This window comes from Papaver somniferum, chromosome 1 (assembly GCF_003573695.1).
Source record: "Papaver somniferum cultivar HN1 chromosome 1, ASM357369v1, whole genome shotgun sequence".
NCBI lineage: Eukaryota > Viridiplantae > Streptophyta > Magnoliopsida > Ranunculales > Papaveraceae > Papaver > Papaver somniferum.
In genome coordinates this window covers 148,980,043-149,005,087 of record NC_039358.1, presented here as the reverse complement: position 1 = coordinate 149,005,087, position 25,045 = coordinate 148,980,043, and the positions used below count along the sequence as shown (strand labels likewise).

At 35.5% G+C, this 25,045-nt stretch overlaps 1 protein-coding gene across 1 annotated transcript; it reads left to right on the top strand.

Moving 5' to 3' along the window:
- Nucleotides 1–12,515: 12,515 nt before the first annotated feature.
- LOC113352065 (putative receptor-like protein kinase At4g00960) lies at nucleotides 12,516–15,378 on the top strand. The gene is made up of 8 exons (XM_026595941.1): nucleotides 12,516–13,092; nucleotides 13,163–13,384; nucleotides 13,542–13,676; nucleotides 13,756–13,886; nucleotides 14,011–14,218; nucleotides 14,310–14,547; nucleotides 14,688–14,844; nucleotides 14,951–15,378. The coding sequence occupies exons 1-8, from the start codon at nucleotides 12,516–12,518 to the stop codon at nucleotides 15,233–15,235; spliced, it is 1,953 nt and encodes a 650-aa protein (XP_026451726.1). The 3' UTR covers nucleotides 15,236–15,378.
- Nucleotides 15,379–25,045: the final 9,667 nt, after the last annotated feature.

The window sequence follows — 25,045 nt, the reverse complement described above, 5'->3', positions numbered from 1 at the left end:
TCTTCAGTTTCCTTCAATTGGTTACGAGCAACCAAACCATAGAATTCAACTACATATTCTTCAACTAATTTAGCTCCTTGTCGACAGTTTTGTAGTTTGATAAACAGTTGTTGCTTATAATCTTTCGGTAAAAACTTTTCTCTTAATAAACGTCTCATGTGAGTCCATGTAAGTATAGGAGGTTTATGATACTTATCTCGTTCTTCGCATAGTGTTTCCCACCAAGCTGCAGCTCCACCTTTCAATTTATAGGATACCAGTTTTACTCTAGAAGATTCAGGGACGTCCATGAACTTGCAGAAAGATTTGATTTCATAAAACCAATCCAGTAAACCTTCAATTTGTAAACCACCATGAAAACTAGGTATATCAGCCTTTAATTTGTATTCTGGTAGATTGCCATAAGAATTCATAGTAGAATTTAATCTCTTTTCATCCATCCACTTCTGTATTTCAACTTCTTCGCTTTGGTCTTTTTCATCACTGTGGATAGTCACAAGAGTAAGTTTTTTGTTAAGAAAACCTTCTAAAGGCTCATTATGTTGAAGATTATGGGAGATATCATTAGGAATAGACTTATTCTGAACAAAAGAAGGCTTAACTTTCTTTGTTTCATCAACTTCCTTTTCCCCAGTTTTCTTCTCTCCATCTGTATCATCGACTAAATCAGGTATGTCTTCCTTTTCTAAACCAGTGTGTTTCAATAATTTGTTTATATAATCTCCATGGGATATCAACCTTGTTTCAATAGATCCAAAATGCTTCTCAATACCATCTGTAAGATCTTTGATGTCAGTTTTATTGGTATCAATAGAGGTTTGAATAGTTTTCAAAAGTTCTGCAATTTCAGCTAGGGTAGGAGTGTTATCTGCCATTGAAAACTACAGAAGAAAAAAATAAGGTTGATGAAATCTGTAGGGTTGTTGAAATTGTGCGGAAGCTGTGTAAGGATCCGTTTCTAGATAAAAACCAAAAATGATGTATCTGATACCAACTAGTGCAGCACAGATAAGGGTAACAGGGATAGGTTTAAGTTTCGTCGGAAACTTAATTAAATCTGACTCAAGGATCAAGATTGAAGAGATAAAAGTTGATAATCAAATTGATAATAATAATAATAATATTGATAATAAGATATGTTCTTAAAACAAGAAGTCATAGCCTTTAAATAGGTTCTACAAGAACTGACTAGAAGAAGTAAAAAGGAACTCTACCTAAACTAGGAAAGAAAAGAACTTGTAAAGCAAGTAAAGAAAATAGACGGATGAGATCAACTATAATAGTTGATACATTCAAAAAGGGATCAACAACTATAGTTAACACAGTAGAAAGGGATCAACAATCAGTGTTCATACTGACAAAGATGTACTACAGATTTCCCACTGCTTCTCTTTTCCTCCAATAACGTAAGCTCTAATCAGATTTCCTAAAGATTGATTGACCACTTCAGTTTGTCCATCTGTTTGAGGGTGAGCAGTGGTACTATACTGAAGTTTAGTTCCCAAACGCATCCATAAAGACTTCCAAAAGTAGCTCAAAAATTTAGTGTCTCGATCAGAAGTAATTGTTTTGGGAATTTCATGCAAACGTTCTACTTATTTGAAAAATAAATAAGAAACATTGGATGCATCAGTTGTTTTCTTGCATGCTATGAAGTGATCCAACTTGAGTAACGATCAACAACTACCATAATAGAATCATTTCCCCTCACAGTACGTGGTAAACCAAGCATGAAATCCATGCTAATATCCACCCAAGGAGCTTCAGGAATTGGTAGAGGAGTATACAAGCCAGTGTTTTGAATATTACCTTTAGACTGTTGACAAACCATGCACTTTTGTACGTACTTTTGAACGTCTCTTTTAATAGAAGGCCAAAAATAAAGTTCTTCAACCAAAGCTATAGTTTTATCACGTCCAAAATATCCACCAAGGCCACTGTCATGTAATTATTGGATGAGATGAAGATGTAGAGAACATTGTGGAATACATAAACGATTTCCTTTAAATAGAAACCCTTCTTGAATGAGAAAATCATCAACACTTCCTGTTAAAGAACCACACTTGTCCCAGAGTTGCTTAAATTCTTTGTATTCACTATATAAATCCTTTCAGAAATCAAAGGCTAAACTCTCATGTTTAAGAGTAACCAGAAGATGAGCTCTCTTACTCAAAGCATCAACAACTTGATTAAGTTTTCCGCTTTGATGTTTAATGGAAAAAGTATATTGGTTGATAGTAGATAACCATCTATCATGCATCCTATTGACCTTTGATGAAGTTTTTAAAAACTTGAGAACTTGATTATCAGTGTTGACAACAAACTCACTGTGAATAAGATAAGGATGCCAATTCTTAAGAGCTTGAACAAGAGAAATTAATTCCAACTCATAAGTAGGCCACTTCTTCCTTGTATCTGAATTCTTTTCACTATAATATACAACTGGATGTCCTTCTTGAGATAACACATCACCAATGCCAACAACAGAAGCATCACAATGAATCTCAAAAGGCTTATCAAAGTTTGGCATGGAAAGAACAGGTGCACTACACAATTTTTCCTTAAGAAGATTAAAGCTGTTATCTGCTTCTTCAGTTCATTCAAAAGTATCACACTTCAAACAATCTGTCAAACCAGCTGCAATTGTACTAAAGTTTCTCACAAATCTTCTATAGAATGAAGCTAACCCATGAAAACTTCTTACTTCACGTATATATGTTGGAGTAGGCCATTCCACAATTGCCTTAACCTTAGAATCATCCACAGAGATACCACTATCTGACACAACATATCCCAAAAAAGTAACTTTGTTTGTAAAGAATGTGCACTTCTTTAAGTTCACATACAAAACATTGTCTTGCAGTGTTTTAAAAACTTGAGATAAATGTGTAAGATGTTCTTCCTCATTGTTGCTAAAAATCAGTATGTCATCAAAATATACAATGACAAACTTTCCAAGAAAAGGTTGGAGAACCTGATTCATGAGGCGCATAAAAGTACTAGGAGCATTAGATAAACCAAATGGCATTACTAACCATTCATATAAACCTTCCTTAGTTTTGAATGCAGTTTTCCACTCATCACCTTCACGGATATGTATTTGATGATATCCACTATGTAAATCAAGTTTGGTAAAGATTTTAGCACCACAAAGCATATCAATCATGTCATAAATTCTTGGTATAGGAAACCTATATGGTATTGTAACTCTATTTAAACCTCTACAGTCAATACACATACGATATCCACCATCTTTCTTATCTACTAAAAAGGCTGGACTAGCACAAGGACTTTGGCTAAGTCTTATTAAACCTTTTTGTAACAAATCATCAACCTGACCTTGTAATATATCATGTTCTTTAGGACTTAACCTATAATGAGGTTGATTAAGAATAGAAGTTCCAGGTAGAAAGTCTATCTGATGTTGTAGATCTCTTAATGCAGGCAAAACATTTGGTAACTCAGCAAGAAATAAGTCACTAATAGAGGAAAATAAAGGTTTTACCTTGTCTGGAATCTCCACCATTGGTTTAGAAACTTCATGAGAGCTCAGGGAATGTGTATACAAAGAATGAACAATTGTAGCCACCAACGCAGTAGTCTTCTTGTCTGTTGGTTCTTTGAGTGAAGAAGAAGATTGTAAAGGCCACAAAACTTTGGTGAAACCTTCATGAACAAAGGTATAAGTATTCTTATAGCAGTTATGAATATCACGAATATCATACTGCCATGGTCTTCCCAATAATAAACTTGCTGTTGTCATGTTAATAACATCACACAAAACATAATCTGAATAGCCAGGGAAAGAAAACTTCACCAAACATTGATGAGTGATCTGCCGAGTGGAAGAACTGTTTATCCAGCCAACTGAATATGGTTTTGGATGAAGAGTAATAGGTAAACCAAGTTTCTGAACTAGTTTGGCAGAAACATAGTTTTCTGTACTTCCACTATCAATAATCATGTTGCAAAGTTTCTCTTCAATGAGACAATGAGATCTGAAAATACTATGTCTATGAGTAGGACATGGTTCAGTGATTAAAACTGGTCGAATTACTCCAAGGAAATCAGCATCATAAGTCTCATGTTCTTGAACATTAAGTAACTCATCATCTCCAAGAGCTTCTTCTTGTGTTTCTTCTGAAGTTTCATTAATGTAAGCATGAAACTTGCGACAATCACTAGAAGTATGGCCAGTTTGGTTACACTTGTTACATCTATCTCCACAAAATTTTGAATAAGGATTTGAGGGTTTAGATAATGGTGGAAATTGTTGTTGATTAGGATTACTTCTAGTATTGCGAACAAGATCCCGTTGTGGAGTAGCCTGAGGTAGCTTAGCAGATGATATATTCATTGTTGGAGCAGTTTCTAGAGGAACATATGTAGATTGATGTTGCTGATACGTTTGGCGTGAACTTCTGTCATGTGGATCAATAAAGGCAGTTGATCCCTGTGAATGTGGATTAACAACGACTGTTGATCTCTTTTCACCCTGGTAACCATAAGAGTTATAAGGTCTGGCAGCTTTGTAAAAATGTTGATAACGAGCCTGTCTTGGATTTGCTTGGCGAGAAGTACTGAGCACACGCCTTTCAACCTTAAGAGCTTGATGTATTGCTTCAACCATTGTAAAAGCTGATTGTGTCATCCCTTGTTGAATTAAATTGTTCAATCCACCTATAAAACGTGCAACTAATTGTTCTTCAGTTTCCTTCAATTGGTTACGAGCAACCAAACTATAGAATTCACCTACATATTCTTCAACTAATTTAGCTCCTTGTCGACAGTTTTGTAGTTTGATAAACAGTTGTTGCTTATAATATTTTAGTAAAAACTTTTCTCTTAATAAACATCTCATGCGAGTTCATGTAAGTATAGGAGGTTTATGATACTTATCTCGTTCTTCGCATAATGTTTCCCACAAAGCTACAGCTCCACCTTTTAATTTATAGGCTACCAGTTTGACTCTAGAAGATTCAGGGACGTCCATGAACTTGAAGAAAGATTCGACTTCATAAAACCAATCCAGTAAACCTTCAATTTGTAAACCACCATGAAAACTAGGTATATCAGCCTTTAATTTGTATTCTGGTAGATTTCCATAACAATTCATAGTAGAATTTAATCTCTTTTCATCCTTCCACTTCTGTCTTTCAACTTCTTCGCTTTGGTCTTTTTCATCACTGTGGATAGTCACAGGAGTAAGTTTTTTGTTAAGAAAACCTTCTAAAGGCTCATTTTTCTAAAGGCTCATTATGTTGAAGAACGTTGTATCTGATACCAACTAATGCAGCACAAATAAGGGTAACATGGATAGGTTTAAGTTTCGTCAGAAACTTAATTAAATCTGATTCAAGGATCAAGATTTAAGAGATAAAAGTTGATAATCAAATTGATAATAATAATATTGATAATAATATGTGTTCTTAAATCAAGAAGGCAGAGCCTTTAAATAGGTTCTACAAGAACCGACTAGAAGAAGTAAAAAGGAATTCTACTTAAACTAGGAAAGAAAAGAACTTGTAAAGCAAGTAAAGAAAATAGACGGATGAGATCAACTGTAATAGTTGATACATTCAAAAAGGGATCAACAACTATAGTTGACACAGTAGAAAGGGATCAACAATCAATGTTGATACTGACAAATATGTACTACATCAGTTTCAAGTACAAACAAAATGTTAGATATGTCAATAAATTACAACGGAGGGCTAGTCGATTGATAAATATGCTTCAATTCTTCGCAAAGTCTAACCCTTCTAAGGAATGTAACTTTGTTTCCTCTTCTTTTTCTCCTCAAAGTGTGAATGATTCTAAGGGCAAGGATAAACCTAAATGAAAGAAGAGATCTAAATCTAAACGATCAGCGAAAATGGAGGTTGGCAAACTTGTGCAGGAATCTAATGGCGAGCTCACTAATGCTCACTCCAACATAAATTAATTGTTTGAGAAGGTTTTTTCTTATCTCATGCGCCCTTTAAAAACATAAGAACTGTACACCTCAAGGGCTTTGGATCAAACGACACTTAGTTTGTGTTTTGAATATTACTAACCGAATTTTCATAACTGTTTCATCATAAAATCTTGTTGAAATTCTTTGTTATGTCGTCTACAAAAAGGGGAATAATAATTCATGTTGACCCTTGCTCCATTGAATCCAGTCTAGTATAATTGTTCTGGTTTTTGACTCAGATGTCAAAAAAAAATTTTACTCTCACTGTATCCTTAAAAATTCTATGACTCGATGCTACCACATTAAATTGATATGATGTTCAAACATTTCACATTGAGACTCATCCACTCCTCTCAAATTATTTTTCAAGTAATGCTATTGTAAAGATTTATCCTATGTACAAACTTAAGGATGGGTAAAATTGTATTTCACCTCTCTAGTTTGATATTTGGTTCGTGAGCGAATTCTTTTTGTTCATTCAATTCTATTGGTTCCGGAACTTCACGGTTGATAATCTTCCTTTTCAAATCTCTCACTATTTTTGGAATGTTTCCAAAACTCAAATTGCTCTTGAAGTACTGCATATTTGTGTTTTGCACAAGTCTCATATTTTATGTATTATATAGTTTACCAAACGCCTAACTACTTTATTTTTGCAGCACAACACAACAACGTACATCACAACACAACAGAAAAACGCTTTTCTAAAACTCACAACAATGCTAAACTCACCTTTAATGTAGAAAAAGCTGGAAGAAGATTTTGGGAGATAATAAGCAAAAGGATTTTGTTATTTTGTGCACCCATGCACAAGATGAGAGTCAATTGTTGACATGGAAAATTGAAAAAACAAATAAAATAAAATATAAGAGAGATAGTGTTTCTTTGCATTAGAGAATACAAATATTCATGGATTTTTAAACTTCCCTCCACAAATGGAAGGCGAAATTCATTGAATTTAGAGGTGGAATTCATTGAATTTCTAAACAAAATCACTGAATTAGTGTACACTCAATTTTGCACATTTAAAGGCGAAATTCATTGAATTGAAATGTCTTCTAATTGTGCTGCTAGGAATTACTGGTTAATCCATTTCTAGGGAACCTGTTTACTGTGTAGTCCACCCATAAAAATATTTTAACCGCTAGTCCAAAGTCATAATTTTGGACTAAAAATATTATCCGGAGGTCCAATATCTTAATGATTTGATCTTGCCGCGCGTGTATATTTTTTCGAAATGGCCAAATTAGCCCGCACTCAACCTTGCATCACTTTATTCAGACATGACCTGTAATATATGTAATTTTCATTTTAATCATTTATATAAAACTAGAAACCAGAAATTCTAATACACAGCTTTCAGAAAAATGAATATCAAAGTAATAAACACTGTTTCACGGATGAATGTAAGCAATAGTTTCTCAGTTCCAGTCTCCAGATATATATACAAGGAAACATTAAATAACAAATTGAGACCAACCAGCAAATCTCAGTTCCAAGAAACTAATATAGAAGAAAGAAAAACACTGAATATAAAAAGGATTTCAACTGTCCATGAATGCATCCATTCAGATCGTAATAGAGCTCTTCTCAACTAGTTATTCTCAGCACCCATGTCATTTTAAGTTAGAGTGGGAGATTTCATATTTTGCTTCAGGGTCAGCAATGGAGTAGCACCCCAGTAGCAGAACCTACTACTTTATTTTCCCCATTATCTTTTAATTTCAGTTTCTTAAGATCCTCATCAACAGCCTCACCTAGCCAATACTACCCAGAATACCGCAAATTCCCCTCCATCTACGGTGCCTGCATATATCATTTGTGTTGATTATGATTTTGACGAGGCTATAAAAGTAATACAGAAAGAATAAAATGCTAACATTGTGTTAAAACATATGACGATAAAGAGTTGCCTTCATGAAAATTCTGGCTTTGTAAAGTCATTTTTTCTTCTTCTATGAATACTCGAAGTTGGATATGTGAAGTCATTTTTTATCAGAAACCAAAGTAACAATAACACGTTGATATGCACCTAGTATCTGTGTAATTTGTATCCATCAGTACATGAAGATATGTACTGATAAATATGTACTGTCAACATCACATATGTAATCTAGTACCCAACAATACATATGATCAGTAGGATGCGTATGATTTAATTTGCAGTTGAGTTAGCGAAAACAAATACGTACTGGCAGTTGACACTATCAAAAACTATCCGGTTATTCACAGTAGAACCAAATATGTACTGCAATTTTTACCAGTACATATGGATTTTTCTCTCATATCACATGCATAATCAACAAGGGTATTTTATAAGAAAACAAAATAACAAGAATACATCAACAAATACATGGTGATATGTACTAATGAATATGTACTTCAAAAGTATATGTTCGACAACACTACATATTTATATGTGCTAACGCTTATTCATTTCAACTCATACACTAACCATGTTCATGTTCTTTTCCACAACAAGATAACAGGTCATATTGGTATTACCTGTTATATTGGGTTTAAACAACATGGTTAGTATGTGTTTAAACAACTCATACACTAACCATGTTGCTCTTTTCCACAACAAGATAACATGCTCTTTTCAAGTTGGTATTACTGTTTTATCATAAAGCAAAATAACATGTCATATTGATATGTACTGTTTGCATCATAAAGCAAAATAACAGGTCATATTGATATGTACTGTTTGCATCAATAAGGGTTCAAACAGTACCTAACAACAGTACATATAACATGTACTAGTTCTTATATTCAAGAATAAATGATGTTTTACACACAAATAGATAGTTAATTATATCAATATGTACTATCAAAAACATACATAAATTAGGTTTTTTTACATGGTGCCTATTGTTATGTATCGTTGGGTTTACCTAGTACATATTGATATAATTAGAGTTACATAATGTCTCTAATTATACCAACTACTGCACATAGTGATTTTGTGCAATTTGAGATGTTAAAAGATCAGAGTATGTTTAAAGGAAAAGAAATTTTACTTGATGGCCCCTCTAGATCCATCTGCCAAGCCTTCCCAACTGATCCCAACCATGCAGGCGTATCATGAAGAACCAAGGAACCCTGCACCAAAGCTGGTACCGCAACAAGAATGAACAATGTCAAGATAGTGTGTATTGGATATGAATATGTATTGGGGGTTTACCTATAGTACATAATAAGCATAAAAAGGTTTACCCAGTACATATTTATTGCAGTGGTCATATATATACCCAGCAATACATGTTGATATGTACTAATTCAAGAACAAATTACATCAACATTACATATATCAACTACAAACTAGAGCTTTTAGCAGTACATATCAGCATGTTCTGTAGGATTATACACAATATATATACAATACATATGGATATATATTGTAAGATCATACATAAACATGCAGTAGAAGAGGGTAAGCAGTACATATCAAGAATTTAACAGTACACGCTGATATGTATGCTAGGAGCATATAGAAAATTGGTATAAAAAATCAACAAAAATAAAACTGAAAACATTACACATATTGGATTGTATTTTTAAAATTATAAGCAACACCTTTTTTGGCAGAAATCCCAAACATTTTGTTATATTCGAGTTTTCAACATGAGTTTACTGAAACCAATATTATGCCTTGTTGTTGTAGTACAGTAAGTGACCTGGCATGCAATACCAAACATATTGTTAGAACTAAAATGTTGCAACAATTATGTATTGAAAGAAAAATAAAACCACCCACTTTCCGCAATACAGGAAGTTGACACTATCAAAAACCATCCAGTTTTTCACGGTACAACCAAATATGTACTGCAATTTTTACCAGTACATATGGATTTTTCTTTCATATCACATGCATAATCAACAAGGGTATTCATAAGAAAACAAAGTAACAACAATACATCAACAAGTACATGGAGATATGCACTTCATTTTTTCGCAATACAGGCAAATACGTACTGGCAGTTGACACTATCAAAACTATCCAGTTATTCACGGTACAACCAAATATCCATTAGTATTCGACAATACATATTGATATGTACCTGATGCATATGCAATCCAAGTATTCGATAATACATATTGATATACAGCGCTGATGAATTCTACTTGTATTCAACACTACAATACATATTGCTATGTATTGTATTAACACATACTACATATTATTTTTTTGGTATTCAAAGGATATATATTGACATGTATTACATCAACGAATCACTTTTCCCTAAGTACATATGGATATGTTCAAGCATAAACTATGCTAGGATTTTATACAGTACATATCATCAACTAATCACTCTTTGTCTTACTACATATTTATATGTATTCAAGCATGAACTAAGGGTTTAGCAAAAATCTGAAAACTCCTAAAAATTTATATATCCAAAACTTGAAATAAATTGTGAAACTTCCAATATTCCACTACACAGACAAAAACCCCAAATTCATAGCAGTAATGTTGTAACAAAATTCTCAAAAAAATATGAACCCCAAATTCATATCAATATGTACAGGTTCATTTGGTCAAAGACAAATTGTTAGTACCCAATCATCATAAATCAGTTTTCTCCATCAGTACATATCAATAAGCACAATCAATACATATCAATAAGCTCAAAAACAATTATATTATTTCTTTTGCAAGGTAGCATACATATTGATATGTACCTAATATATATGTACATGTTGATATGCACTGATACTTATTCAAAGCATGAATTAGGGGTTACCTAGTATATATTGACATGTACTTTTTTAGGACATTTTTTATGAAAGAGCGCAATACATACCAATATTTAGGAAAGCATGGAACCATTTAGTACATAAAAAAACATGAAAGCAACATGCACTACATACCAATATTTTTACTGAATGAAAGCATGTAATACATAAAAAAAAAACAATGTAATACATACTAATATGTATGAAATCTTTTACCTTATGTAATACATGAAAGCATAAAAGCATGTGATACATAAAAAAAAAAACATAAACTGTTGTTGGATATATTATGTACTGTTGGTGAATTAGAAGCAGGCTTTTCTTTTTGTTGTTTGAATCATCAACAATTTTTCTTCTACTTTTTGAGCGTGAAGCACTTTCTTCCACAATTACTTCCGTAATTATTTGTTTAATTTTTCGATTGGTAACCATTTTTGGTTTTGATTTTGTTTTTCGATTGGAAACTTTCAATTGAATCTCATGAAGAAGATGCCTGGTTTTGGTTTTGACGAAGATGAAACAGATCTGGTTTGTTTTTTGATTTCGTTTTTCGATTTAGGAGAAGAAGATCTCGATTTTGAATAAAGAAGATGAACTGACCTAGTTTTGATTTTTGTATTCTCTGAAGAATGAAAAACTGTAGATGAAGAAGAATCAAAACTAAAAAAGATCGATGAAAACTAGGAGAAACTGAATAACGCGTGTTTTTTCTCTCTGCCTAATCTGTTTGTGACTCTGACACGCGTGTTATTAGGGTTAGCACAGTAATTTTACTGTTTTCAAACCTTTTTGGACTAGCGATTAAACTGTTTGTCCCGCTGGACTAGGGATTAAGATGGATCGAGTTTAGTGGACTAAAGAGGAAATGCCTCGTTGTGCTGAAAATATCCTATTGAGCCCATTAAGAATATAGGAGTATATAAGAGACACCCATGATTCCGATTTGACGGTATCTCCAATTACTTGTGGAAGGTACACATCACGTAAGCCAAAACTTCATTGATAACAAATTAGGCGTTCACATGTGCCCATACTGTAACTCCAGCTATAACTAGCCAGCAAGTTGCAAGCTGCAAAATTTCAACAAATGCGGCACAAAAGTTAGCCAGAAATGACAAATGCACGGAGACTTAAAATTGTGAAAACGGAAAGATCAATCAGTTTTGACTTGTGCCTTCCAAATCGTCTTGCAAATGACAACTAAATGAACATGTAAAATATATACTACTTACAGGAGTGTGCGTATAGTTAGATTTTACCCAATCACCATGTTCTTTTTTGAAAATCCAATTACCATATTTTGGTAGAGATGAATATGCAGTACGACTAATAAATGTCTCTCATGTGTGGGTGAATTATCTGATGACTGGATAAAAACAGCGTCGCATATACTCGGGTTAAGTGGCTGTGGTTCCACTAAAATGAACATCATTTTAAACATTAATGTCATTGATTGTTAATTTGATAATGCTTAATTGAAGACAACTCTATAGATTCATGAATAAATTAAAAGAAAAAGAAGGATTTTCTTACTTTTGGGGTAAAAAAAATGATTGCGATATCCTCTAAGTTCTATGAGTATCTTCAAATATTGTAGTACAACTTGCACAAAGCCGCCTAGCCAGGCCATCACCCTACCAATGGACAATTTGCTAACTACAAATGAAAAGAAGAAAAGTGCATAGAATTTAACCATTCAAAACCAACCTCCAATTGCTCACAAAACTATGCTTCAACTTCTTCTATTCAAACATAACAACGGGTACTCATTTATATACAGATTTTTAGTTGCTTTTAAATTCTCATCCAAAAACAAGCAATGGGTTTCTCTGATAAACTCATTGTCTTCATTTTGATGTTCATATCTTACAATGATCAAATAATACCCGCTCAAGCCGAGGAACCTACTCCAAATTATTTAGCCTGGAATTTCTGTATAGATGGCAATTACACTGCCAACAGTACATATAAAACTAATCTAAATCTCCTACTTAATTCTCTCTCAACAACGTTCGAGAACAACAACACAATCCCTCCAAATGGTTACCGTAACATTACAGTCGGAAAAGGCCCGGATACTGTTTACGGATCCCTACACTGCCGAGAGGATGTATCACCAGATAAATGTTCAGATTGTGTGCAGCTTGCAACTGAAGAAGTTTTGAGCGACTCTGGGTGTCCAAATTCAAAAGGAGCTATTATGTTTTACAATGGATGTGTTCTGAGGTATTCCAGTAAGTATTTTTTCTCAATCTTGACAGAAGAACCATCTCAAGAACTTACTAGTGAAGCTAGTATGAAAAACCCAGGTCCATTTTTGAAATTAGTAAGTGGATTATTAGATGATTTAGTGATTGACGCTGTTACCAACAGTTCAAGACCTTCATTTGCTACTGGTTCAACAAATTACACAAGACATCAGGATGTCTATGCAATGGTTCAATGTACACCTGACCTGACACCAAGTAGCTGTAAATAGATGTCTAAGATCAGCTATTGGGCATTTATCTGAATGTTGTTCTGGGACAGAAGGTGCTAGAGTTCTATATCCAAGCTGTACATTTAGATTTGAGATTTATAATTTTTATGGTCGATCTATTTTTTACTCTCCTACTCGAGCATCATCACCTCCAACTCCTCTACTAATACCTCCTTCGCCTATACAATCAACATCGAATATAACGAATTGTGAGTACTTTGATATCATTTTGGTTATTGTTAAACCTCGTCAGCTTTGTTTTTTGAATGAATAATTCCGTTTTTAATACTTGTTGAGAAGAAAATAAAAAAGTAAACTATATTTTCATTTTGTCATGCATTGACTAATTGATTCAGAACTTTGCAGCAAATGGAAAGGCTTCATCGAAACTTGCAGTGAGTATTGCTGTTCCTCTGGGAATTGCACTATTAATATGCTGCATAGCTGTTTGGTGGTTCTGTTTCCATAAGAGAAAGATGATTAGCAAGAAATATTCTTACGGTAAGTAGTTATCTACAGATGTAATGACTTCTAATTTTTACTGTCTCTCTATACTGATCAAGCCTATATTATGGTATAGCCAATGATATGGACCAAGATATTCAGAGTGCAGAATCACTACAATTCAACTTCAATATGATAAGTTCTGCAACAGATAACTTCTCCGAGGCTAATAAGCTTGGAGAAGGTGGATTTGGCCCTGTTTATAAGGTACATATATACTCAATTAATACAATTCAATTAGAACTCGAACTTCATATTAAAATTTAGAGTTTCTTTAAGGTTTCTTAAGAAATTTTAGTTCTCAGTTCTGAGTACTAGTTGGTATGTTCAGGGTACATTTTGTGATGGACAAGAAATAGCTGTAAAAAGACTAGCTACAAGTTCAGGTCAAGGTGATCAGGAATTTAAGAATGAAGTCATGTTATTAGCGAAACTTCAGCACAGGAACCTTGTGAGACTATTAGGTTTTTGTTTACATGGACAAGAGAAGCTACTCATGTATGAGTTGATGAATGCTAGTCTCGATCAATTCATATTCGGTAAGGAAGCACTGTATGCAGTTAATTTGTTTTCTTATTTATGAAAATTGGTGGCCTAAGTTTGATGGTTTTATTAAATGAATCCATACAGATGATGTGAAACGAACATATTTAGATTGGGAGAGACGCTACAAGATTATTGGAGGAATTGCTCGAGGTCTTTTATATCTTCATGAGGATTCTCGAGTAAGAATTATCCATCGAGATCTCAAAACTAGCAATATCTTGTTAGCGGAAGATATGACTCCAAAAATTTCAGATTTTGGCATGGCTAGGCTTTTTGTGGTAGATCAAACTCAAGCTAATACAGCTAGAATCGTTGGAACATAGTAAGTCTATCTGTGCAGATACTTCAGACCCTTAACAAATATGTTCTCTTTGACAATATTGAACAAACATCAATCCATAACAAAGCAACATTGAGATGATTTGTAAATGTCTTAGTATTAATTGGAATTTGATACTGCAGTGGATATATTGCTCCAGAGTATGCACTACACGGGCATTTTTCTGTAAAGTCGGATGTTTTCAGTTTCGGTGTCTTAGTTCTTGAAATTCTAAGCGGAAAAAAGAACACCGTTTTCTATGAATCAGTAGCAGGAGGTGCTCAAGATCTTTTGACTTATGTGAGTAAGAATGTTTGCGCATTTGTTTCTATGGTTCTTTAACTAGTGAGTTTAATTTTGTGACATAATTTTCTTTCTAAACCAAATGAAAAATGTGATTTTACAGGCATGGAGGCATTGGCAAAACGGATCAGTTATGGAACTACTAGATTCATGCATGAAAGAGAATTGTTCAAGAAGTGAACTGATGAGATGTGTACACATTGCACTATTATGTGTTCAAGATAGTATTGCCGATAGACCTACCATGACCTCAATCATTCTAATGCTTCATAGCAACTCGGTGACTCTCCCGTTACCAACACGGCCGGCATATTTTGTGTCAGACCCAGCAATGGAAGATGCATGGACTGTGAATGAGGTATCAGTTACTCAAGTAGATCCTCGCTGACAGTAAATAAACAATAGCTTTCTGTACATATGTATCATACATCTATTTCAAATTGAGCCGGTTTATTCTTCAATCTTGTATTTCACCTGAGTAATCCAAGAAACAGTTTTGATTGTTGTCAAAGTAGTTTTAATTCTGACAGTTTTCCAACTTATGTTTCTTTTTAGCTTTTAAAGACTTACTCGGCGCCTTATGTAGTACTACTAGCTAAAAACTTACTGTTTTACTTCCATGAGTTGAACCAACTGGGTTAGTTGTAACTACTACCTTGCAAATAATTATCCTCACATGAGTCGCCAAAAAAGAAAGTCAAAATAACAGGCATTTTTAGATCTATTTTTAAATTACCCTTGCTTCAGAGCCTTCAAGTTGGACTGTGGAAATGAGAAAAAATTAAAAATTCCACTTTCGACGAAACTCAAATTCCAATGTCCAAAAAAACAAGACATCTAATATTATAATTTTAGCACCCATAATATTGCAAGACAAAGCCGTCATTGTCAATCACCTAACTACCTATCTTATCCGCACTTCAATCTTAGATATAACTGTCCTCTACTCCTTTCCCGATCTGGTATGAATTACGTGAAGTACAGATCATCATATACTAAAAGATAATCATATACTCATAGTCATATGAATTACGGTGTTGGCATAATTTTTTTCCAACCCTTTTTTTTTTGCTGAGAAAAATCTTCTGGGATTAACTTAAAAAATGAAGTACAGACATCAATTAGGGGCTCCTTCCTTAGAAGATCATCCAAAAAAAGGAGGAAAAGAAACCGAATTGTTCTTAATACAGTACTTTCTAGCTCGGCGAGCAAGCTTATCAGCTAGATTGTTTTTGACACGATTAATATACATAAGTTTAAAACTACCATTACTAGACAACAAACTCCTACTATCCTTTAGAACATCACTGCTCCACCAACCCACTTTTGAACAGTCTCCATTCACAAAATCCACCATTTGAAGACAGTCGCTAAGAAAAATGACTCTAGACAGATTCATCTCTAAAGCCCAAGAGATACCCAAAAAAAGTGCATTTGATTCAGCTCCAACCACATCTGGAATCATCCGAAAGTCAGCACGAGAACCCTTTATTGTTCCTGCCAAATCACGCCAGAAAATACCAACACCCATATTAAAAATCCTTGTAAGAGCCATCAATAAACATAAAATGTTCCACCTCAGTTCTGCAGATCTTTTTATGTATGTTACTATCTCTCACAGGAATGAAAGGTTTAATATATGAGTTTATCATTCTTTTCACATCTAGTATAACTTTATTTAGATCAATAACAATCTTTCTGAAAACCACATCACACCGCAACTTCCAGATACACCACATTATAATAGCAGCAATACTTGGCCAGTTAACATTATAAGGAGAGTCACCCACCGTTTTCAAACCACATAAGAAAATAATCATTTATCCCTTGCAGATCAGGCGAAATTAAATGCTGAAAGGACATATCAAACCAAACATGTGAAGCAATCGGACACTGGACTAGTAAATGTAACTCAGTTTCAACTTCATTCTTACAAAGAGGGCATAAATCATCAATAGAAGGATTATAAACACTAAATAGGGAATTAACATGTAGCATATGAGAAAATATTTTCCACATAGAGAACTTAATTTTAGGAAGACACTCCAAAGACCAAACCTTGCGCCAGAAAGAAGCTTCTTCCCTAGTACAACTTTCATTCATATAAGCCTTATACGCCGATTTGATAGTAAACATACCATTATGCGTATGAGCCCACATAACTTTATCAATCTGATGAAAATTAATCTTAATAGCTCTAATTCTAATAACATCCTCTAGAGAAAATAAATTATTTAACAAATTCAGATTCCAACAGTTGTTGTTCACATCAATAAGATCTTTCACATAACCATAATCTTTATAATTTATATTATTAGAAACAGGTGGAGAAGTAGCATAAGGTATCGAATTATCAAGCCAGATATTAGTAGAAGCACCATCATTAAATTTCCTAACTATGTTTGCTTTAATAAAAACTAAGCTCTTTACCATACCTTTCCAAATCCAAGAATAAGAGTCTGCAGCTTTATCAATTTCAAGAAGATTCTGATTAGGAAAATATTTATCTTTCAAGAATATCGAAACAAGATGTTCCGGATTTTGCAATAATCTCCAACCTAACTTACTTATGAAAACCCTATTAGTGGCATAAGTATTCCTTATACCCAGACCACCACAGTTTTTAGACTTACCAATATCCCCCCAAGAACGAAAGTAAGCAGCATGTCTAGGGTCTTTTTTAGACCACCAAAATCTTCTTTGGATAGAATCAATCTTCGAAGTAATCTTCTTAGGTAAGGGAAAACAAGACATCTGATACACAACAAGACTCGATAGAACATGTTTTGTAAAGAGGGAGATGGGTTGATCTGTAGGAGAGAAACTAAGAATTGTGTGGGATTAATGATGATCAAGGATTGTGGATGTGTTGAAGGTTTCTGCAAGTTTTCTGTAAACTGATGATTTCAAAGTAAGTTCTGGTCGATTGATGGAATTTCTAAGAGTGATGTCTCGAAAAATTGTCCTCTTTCAATCATGGACCAGAGACTTATTTATATTGTCAGAATAAACATTGATCCCTGCAAGTGTGACGGTTTCTTGAGCGAAAGAGTGGGAAAGTGGGAAATCGTGGTGAAACCAGTTCCAGGTCGTGCGGAGACTTGGTTAACCGTCCACCCACTACTTTGTTAACTCCTTCAACCGTTTGCACGACTTACTCAAATTTCTCATCGTGGATGAATCCACGTGCCGTAGGCCGCCAGACCAAAACCCTAATTGATATCCCCCCCATGTGACGTCATTGATGTCTCACGAACGTGGAGTCTGCAAAGCAAACGTATATTTGATTAGTCAGTTGTTGACTGATTAGACAATGAGTCTAAGTTTTGCTGAATCGAGCATGAGTGATCGAATGCTCGATGATTCATGGATTGAACATGTTAGACGTTCTTAGATATTGCTCGTCTGAGCAAGTATTGTAAATTCGAGCAACTGAGCATCTGATATATCGATAGTTGAATCAATATTTGAGCAACTGAGCAAGTATTGCTCAGTTCGACGAATTACTAATAAATTATTGAATATTGATAGTTGGATCAATATTCGAGCAACTGAGCAAATATTGCCCAATTCGAAGAATTATTTATTGGTGACGTGACCCAATAAAATATTAATTAAAATATTGGTAGACTACCGAATATTATATAATTAATCCAAGTGTTGATTGCTGGATCAAAATAAATTTATTAGTGTTTGAACTTGCTCAGAATGATGAATTCGTGGAGCGTTTGTTCGAAACCCTAATTTTGATCAATTGTTCGTCAATTGATGAATTGTTGAAAACAGTTCATGAGTGACAGAGGGACTGACCACATGGGATGATGGACGTCCATGTGGCGCGCAAGTGCTCGAGTGAGCATGCACCCGGGTCCTTAGTTGGCCAGTTGGTGAAAGAATGATGATTTAAATGCCGGTTTCATCATTTATTGAAATAGTGCTCGATTGAGCATTAGGTGATAAAACCTAATTATGGAAAAGTGAGGGACCGACTAAGAGGGCATGAAACCGACCCTTGGTGGTCATGGGACCAGCGGATGGTCGTTTGAGCGAATTCCAAGTTGGCTGGAAAGAGTTTGGACCCAATATGAGCAATTGAGCAAATTAGGTCAAAATTATGGGAATGTATGGGACCAGCTCCTTGCAAGCCTTAGGGTCGGCCTTGGTCGGTCAAGGAAGCATGCCTGTGTCGCCACAATGTCCGTGTCTCAGTCCTGAGAGTTTCGGTATTTTCTGATGTGCGTTTGAGCAATATTGTGGATTTTCAGAAGAGTTTGGTCTTGACTGAAATTCTTGATTTTTTGCTCGAATGAGCGTGTGTGCTCATTTGATCAATATTTTGCGAATATTAAAATGGGTATATTTTAATATTTATATTATTGTGAATAGCTTAGACGGTCATGTGACCATGTTGACTTTTGGCTTCTTCGTGGTTTTAGCAATATTTGAGAAAATATGCAGAAACCATGATTTTTGCTCAAACTGAGGAGTTTCATGAGATGAGAGAAATAATAATTATGAAAGATTAGGGATTATAAGGTGTGAGACGGGCCACGACTAGGGCATGGCTGACCGGCTAGGTTACACGGTCTTGCAACACCTTTCCCTATTTTATATTATTATTTTTCATGAAACCGTAAAACTATGGAGAAACCATGAGTTTTGTTGAAACGGAGAAGTTTCATGAGATTAGGGAAATAATAATCATGAAAGGACAAGGGATTGCAAGGTGTGGGACCGGCCACGGCCAGGGCATGGCCGGCCGGCTAGGTTTCCCGGTCCCGCGACACTTTTTCCTATTTTGTATTATTTTTTCTCATGAAACCATGAAAATATGGAGAAACCGTGAGTTTTGCTCAAACAAGGAAAGTTGCTAGAATGAAGGAGTTTTTCATGAGTTCATGAAAATAACAAAATAAGGAAAAATAATGGAAGAGGCATGAGACCGGCCACGGCTAGGGCACGGGCGGCCAGCCGGTGGGCTCGGCCCATGAGCGCCTCTTTTTTATTATTTTAATATTATTATTTTGTCTCTCCTGTTTTGTGTAGGATTCCTCGTTTGTCCATATTTTGGAACGCTCGTTCGTGCATTCGGATGCGGGGTCGTGCATCATTGTCGAGTACACTTGCACCATTTTCTTGGGGCTTACTTAGTGATATTCCAGATACCCGGTTGTTGAGTATTTATTACTAATTTATGAAATTCAATGGAGAATGATTCATGAAACTGAGTAATAAAGGTGAGTAGTTATTTATTATCAATTCATAGGATCAGCCGTGGATTCGACCATGAATTCAGAATGATAAAATGAGCATTACCATTCCATGGGATCGTGGATTCGACCATAGAATCGGAGTAATAAAATTATCTATTACCATTCCATGAGATCAGTCGTGGATTCGATCATGAAATCAGAGTAATGAGATAAGATAATTATTTATTACCATTTCATGAGATCAAGCCGTGGATTCGACCATGGAATCATAGTAATGATATAAAATAGATTATCTTCTAGGAATTCGGTGGTGAATGTCACGGTAGAATTAATCTATTGCAGAAGGGATATTAGCCAGTTAAAGCGTCATACCCGTTCTGAAAGGTGCATAGTCAGGAAACAACGAGTGTTGCCGAAGTCCTGAAGGCGTTAATGCTCTCAATCATATGGAGAACCGCCTGGATCTATAATGGTATCTCTACATATTCAGGGAACAGTGAGTGTCACCGACGTCCTGAAGGCGTTATTGCTCTCAATCTTACGGAGAACCGCCCAATCGTTCTTCTATGTAGAGGGGGTCTCTCTCATGTAGTCAGGGAACAACGAGTATCACCGACGTCCTGAAGGCGTTAATGCTCTCAATCTTACGGAGAACCGCCCAATTATGTTATTCTACATAGAGGGCATGATGAAATGCGAGGCATCGAACGCTCAGCTAGTGGAGGCTTTTCGAGAAACATATTCATCATGGCTCGTAAAATATGAATCGTCACATGCCTGAAAGTCGTGTCAGAAACATACAGTATCATGATTTTACGGTTTTGACCTTTGTTGAAAATTCACCATCAACAAAACTAAACTTATTAATTTTATCCAAAGATGCGAAAATAAAAGAAGTAATAAAGGAGAAGATAACAAGAAACAACTTGATCAGGGATGACAAAATGACATGCACAGTCAAGAAAGTAAATATCCACTAATGAAAAAAATATCATTGATGTAAACTAAACAATAGAAATGTGAATAAGTGTTGATACCTCAATTGCATGGCTTCTTGGATTTTGCATGGCGTCCATCTTTGTGTTAGCATCATTAAATTCATCCATTTCTACACATCCAAATGAAGGGGTGTTGTTATACCAACCTGATAGCAAAAGAAAGGTCTTATCCCAAACAGATAGTATCCTTTTGTGGGTACATCCCAAGTTAATAGATATTCCCCATAAAAAATTGGTCATTTCTTTCAACAAATTTTAGTATTTGGAAATTCTATTTAATTAGAAAAAACTAAAAGACCGTCCAATTCTTATGATATCATTTTAAGGTATACCAATTAAAATATGGTTAGAACATTGATGATTGATGATGTTGTTTTCATGAAGCTACATGTGAAATATCTGTTGGGTGCAATAATCAAAATTAAAAAAAAATCAAATAAGAAAAAGTTATTGATACTTAGCTCCTTTATAATAGAAGTGATCGATTCGATAAAACGGACGAGCTCTCCAAATCTACGCAACAACAACAAGGAAATTTTTTGGAAAGACAGAGTGAGTCACGTATTCAACACGCTGCTCTTAAGACATTAGCGCCCAGCTACACTCAAGAGTGATTCTATATCCCTCATAGGACGAATATCTCCAGGATAAAACACCCTACTACACCTACTACTAGCATATGCAATAGATGGTCAACTTGAGCTTGGCAACTCCGAAAAAACACTTAAGGAAAATCATGAACGTTAAAGAAATCACTATAAAATATTTTCCCTTGGGGGTCTCTCTAAAAAATAGAGAATCCCCTTTCCCATAGATTTTACAAAAATAGTGAATTTCTTTATATAATGGAATAATACAACTTAAAAAAGATGAACTCCCCGATGTGGGACTAAAAAGCTTATATAGTCTCTTAAAACAACTAAAAAGTGGAAACTCCACGGTGTGGGACTAATAAGTTTTTCATTCACAAAAGAAAACAATAAATTATAATTTTTATTAAAACTTTAAAAATCATATTTTATTAATCATTTTCCAACAATCCCCCACATGAATGAAAACTCAATAAAACATGAAAACACAGATAGATCTTGGTAAATCAACAACCCAATCACACGATCCGAACTGACTGAACAGACAAACAGATCGTGCGTGTTGAAGTCACACTAGCCATTCCAACGCCATCTCCCTCATACAACAATATGTTGACCCCAGGGTCATATTATGGATTGCAAAAATCATATAGTATAGAGATCCTTCATCTTTAGTTCCTCACAAGTGAGATTAAAGATTCCTTTCACCAAAGTGAAAAATCATGAGCTAGTGAACCCTTAGTGACCCTTAGGTCCTAAGTTCCAGTAATACCAAAACCATCAAAACGAAAATCACATAAAAAACGCAGGAAATACCATTTTAGGCAAAGGTGTCCATGAGGTCTTGAACCTTTGCCTAGTGAGATATTACCGGAATTACTTGCTAGAAACAATGAACTACGTCTTGAACTGCTAGCGTTTGATGTAATTCGCGATAACGACCACGGATGATATCTCCAAGGTTTCTGCCAAGCTCGTGTCATTTTGTCCAATTGTGACTCTGATGAGTGCCAAATATTGTATATATCTATCCCTTTTTGTTGGCATTTTAACTCATCTTTTGTGCATTAATTCTACATATTATCCCATATTCTGTATTTTCAGTGTTTTCAAGAATAAATATTTTTATTAATTAATTTTGTATTTTTAGGTAATAAATAAAGTTCGGATGAGTCGCGGAGCGAAAAGAGCAGAAAAGTAGTGAAAAGCCGGGAGAAATTACGCAAGGAAGCCGCGAAGAATGGTGCGCACAACCTCATTTTCTACACACAAAAGCGCCTCCGTTCTCAGCCGTCAGATCAGTTCCCAGAAGCATCCGATGGTCGCTCCTTCATAGAGCATCAAAATCTGAAGTCTCTGCCAAGCACCACAGCGCTGAAATTTCAAGCCTTCAGATTAGATGGTAGTTGAATCCAACGGTCGCTCTCTTGCTGTGCATCGAAGTTTGATATCTCCGCCTAACACTACAACACCTAACTCCATCTGGCGTCGTTGATTTTGTTGTATTATATAATCCAGCGGTCGCTACAAACTTCACTTCATCTCACCGTCCGATTGATCTTTCATCTCCCTATCCCACGGCTCAGCGTCGCAGATCATCAAACTAGATACACTCGCCTCACACCCTAGCGACCGAGCACCTACACCTCAAACAAACGCACCCTTCCCTTCTCCATCGAACCATCTCCTCCATCACCCCTCTGCAGAACCGCCATGCCCCGTACCACCACCATGTCCATCTCCATCACCACCACCTCACCCCAAATCACTCCACTAATTTCTCCCCAACTCTATTCTAAAACCCATCACGTACCATCTCTTTAATCATCATTTACAACCTCAATTTCTCATCTCTCTGCCTGAAACCCTAGGTGAGAAATTGGTGATATAAATGATGATTAAAGCATCAATTGGAGCTCGAGAGGAACGAGAAGAAGCAGGAGAAGAGTGGGTCGACGAGATGGAGCGAGTATCTCATCAACAGTAGGTAAATCAATTTCACCAAACCCTAGTTCTACTGTTTTGGGTGAAAATTGGGGGAAAGCCCTAATGATGTAATTGACTATAAATTGGGACTATGGGTTGTGTTAGAAGACATGTTGGGATTAGCCCACATCCAGGACTGCTAAGTTCTGTTAATTTCTTGTCCTGTTGAATTTTCATGTTTCAGTTAAATGTGCTAGTAGTTAATTCTCTGTGTGTTTTGTTAATTTCTTGCTTTGTTCTTATATGTTAAATGTTCTGTTAATTTCTTGCTCAGTTAGTATGTTCTGTTAAATGTTCTGTTATAAATATGTTAAATGTTCTGTTATTGTTAGTTCAGTTAGTTGTATCCTGTTTAGATGTTGCTCACTGTTAGTATCAATTCACTATCATGTTTGTTGTTGCTCCTGTCACTGTCAGTTACATGATGGAATGCTAGGCTAGATTTCTTTGAAGCTTTATGCTAATTGTGCAATGGCAAGAAATCAGTGCTCATAGCAAGCTGATTTTCTTGCCATTCTTGTTGTATGCTTAGGTTGCACTTTGATTGAGTATTGGGAGAAGCTAGTGCTTATAGCAAGCTAGTTTTCAACCCATTCTATAGGAATGCCTGTGTTCTGCCTAGTATTGCTTCCTTTCAGTTTCTTCACCACATCCTTGCCCTTGGCTTAAGCCTTGGTTCATCTTATTTTGTTTTGCTTACTGTTGCTTTTGCTTTGTTTTGTTTTTGTTCACTGATTATTGCTGTTTAGTTTTCATTTGCTTTGTTCCATTGTTGTTGCTCCTTGTTATCTGATTTGCTTCCACTTTGGTTCATCTTTAGTTCACTATCATGTGTTGCTGCTTTCCCTGCTACCCACTGCTTTTGCACTGCTTCTGTTGTCAGCAGTTGCTGTTGCCTTCCCTTGCAGCTGCCCTGCTGTGCAGACTTGCTACTTGTTTTCTTGCACTGCAGTGCTGCTACCTTTCTTCCCTTGCAGCTGCTGCTGCTGCTTTTCTGCTTGTTCTGCTGCAGTTGCTGTTTCTCTTGCACTTGCCCTGCAGCACTTCTGTTGCTGCTGCCAAGCTGCTGCCTTCTTTTTCCTGCCTGCTGCTGCTGAGCCCAAAGCTCAGTTCACTGCCAAAGCCAGCTGAGCCCAATCTGGTCCACTATCAAGTCCAAAGCTCAACTCAAACTGATAGCCCAATTCAGTCATCTGTGGGCTTAACCAAAGCCCATTTGTTAAAGACCAAAGCCCAAATTCATTAAGGCCCAATCCAATTCAATTAATTGTGGGCTTAACCCAAAAGCCTGAACTCACTGTAAGGCCTAAGCCCATTTGCACTTCAAAGATAACTGAGCCCAAGCTCAGTTCATTTTAACAAACCCAATAGTACATTAAGCCCAACACTTCCAAAGGGCTTCTAAGCCCAA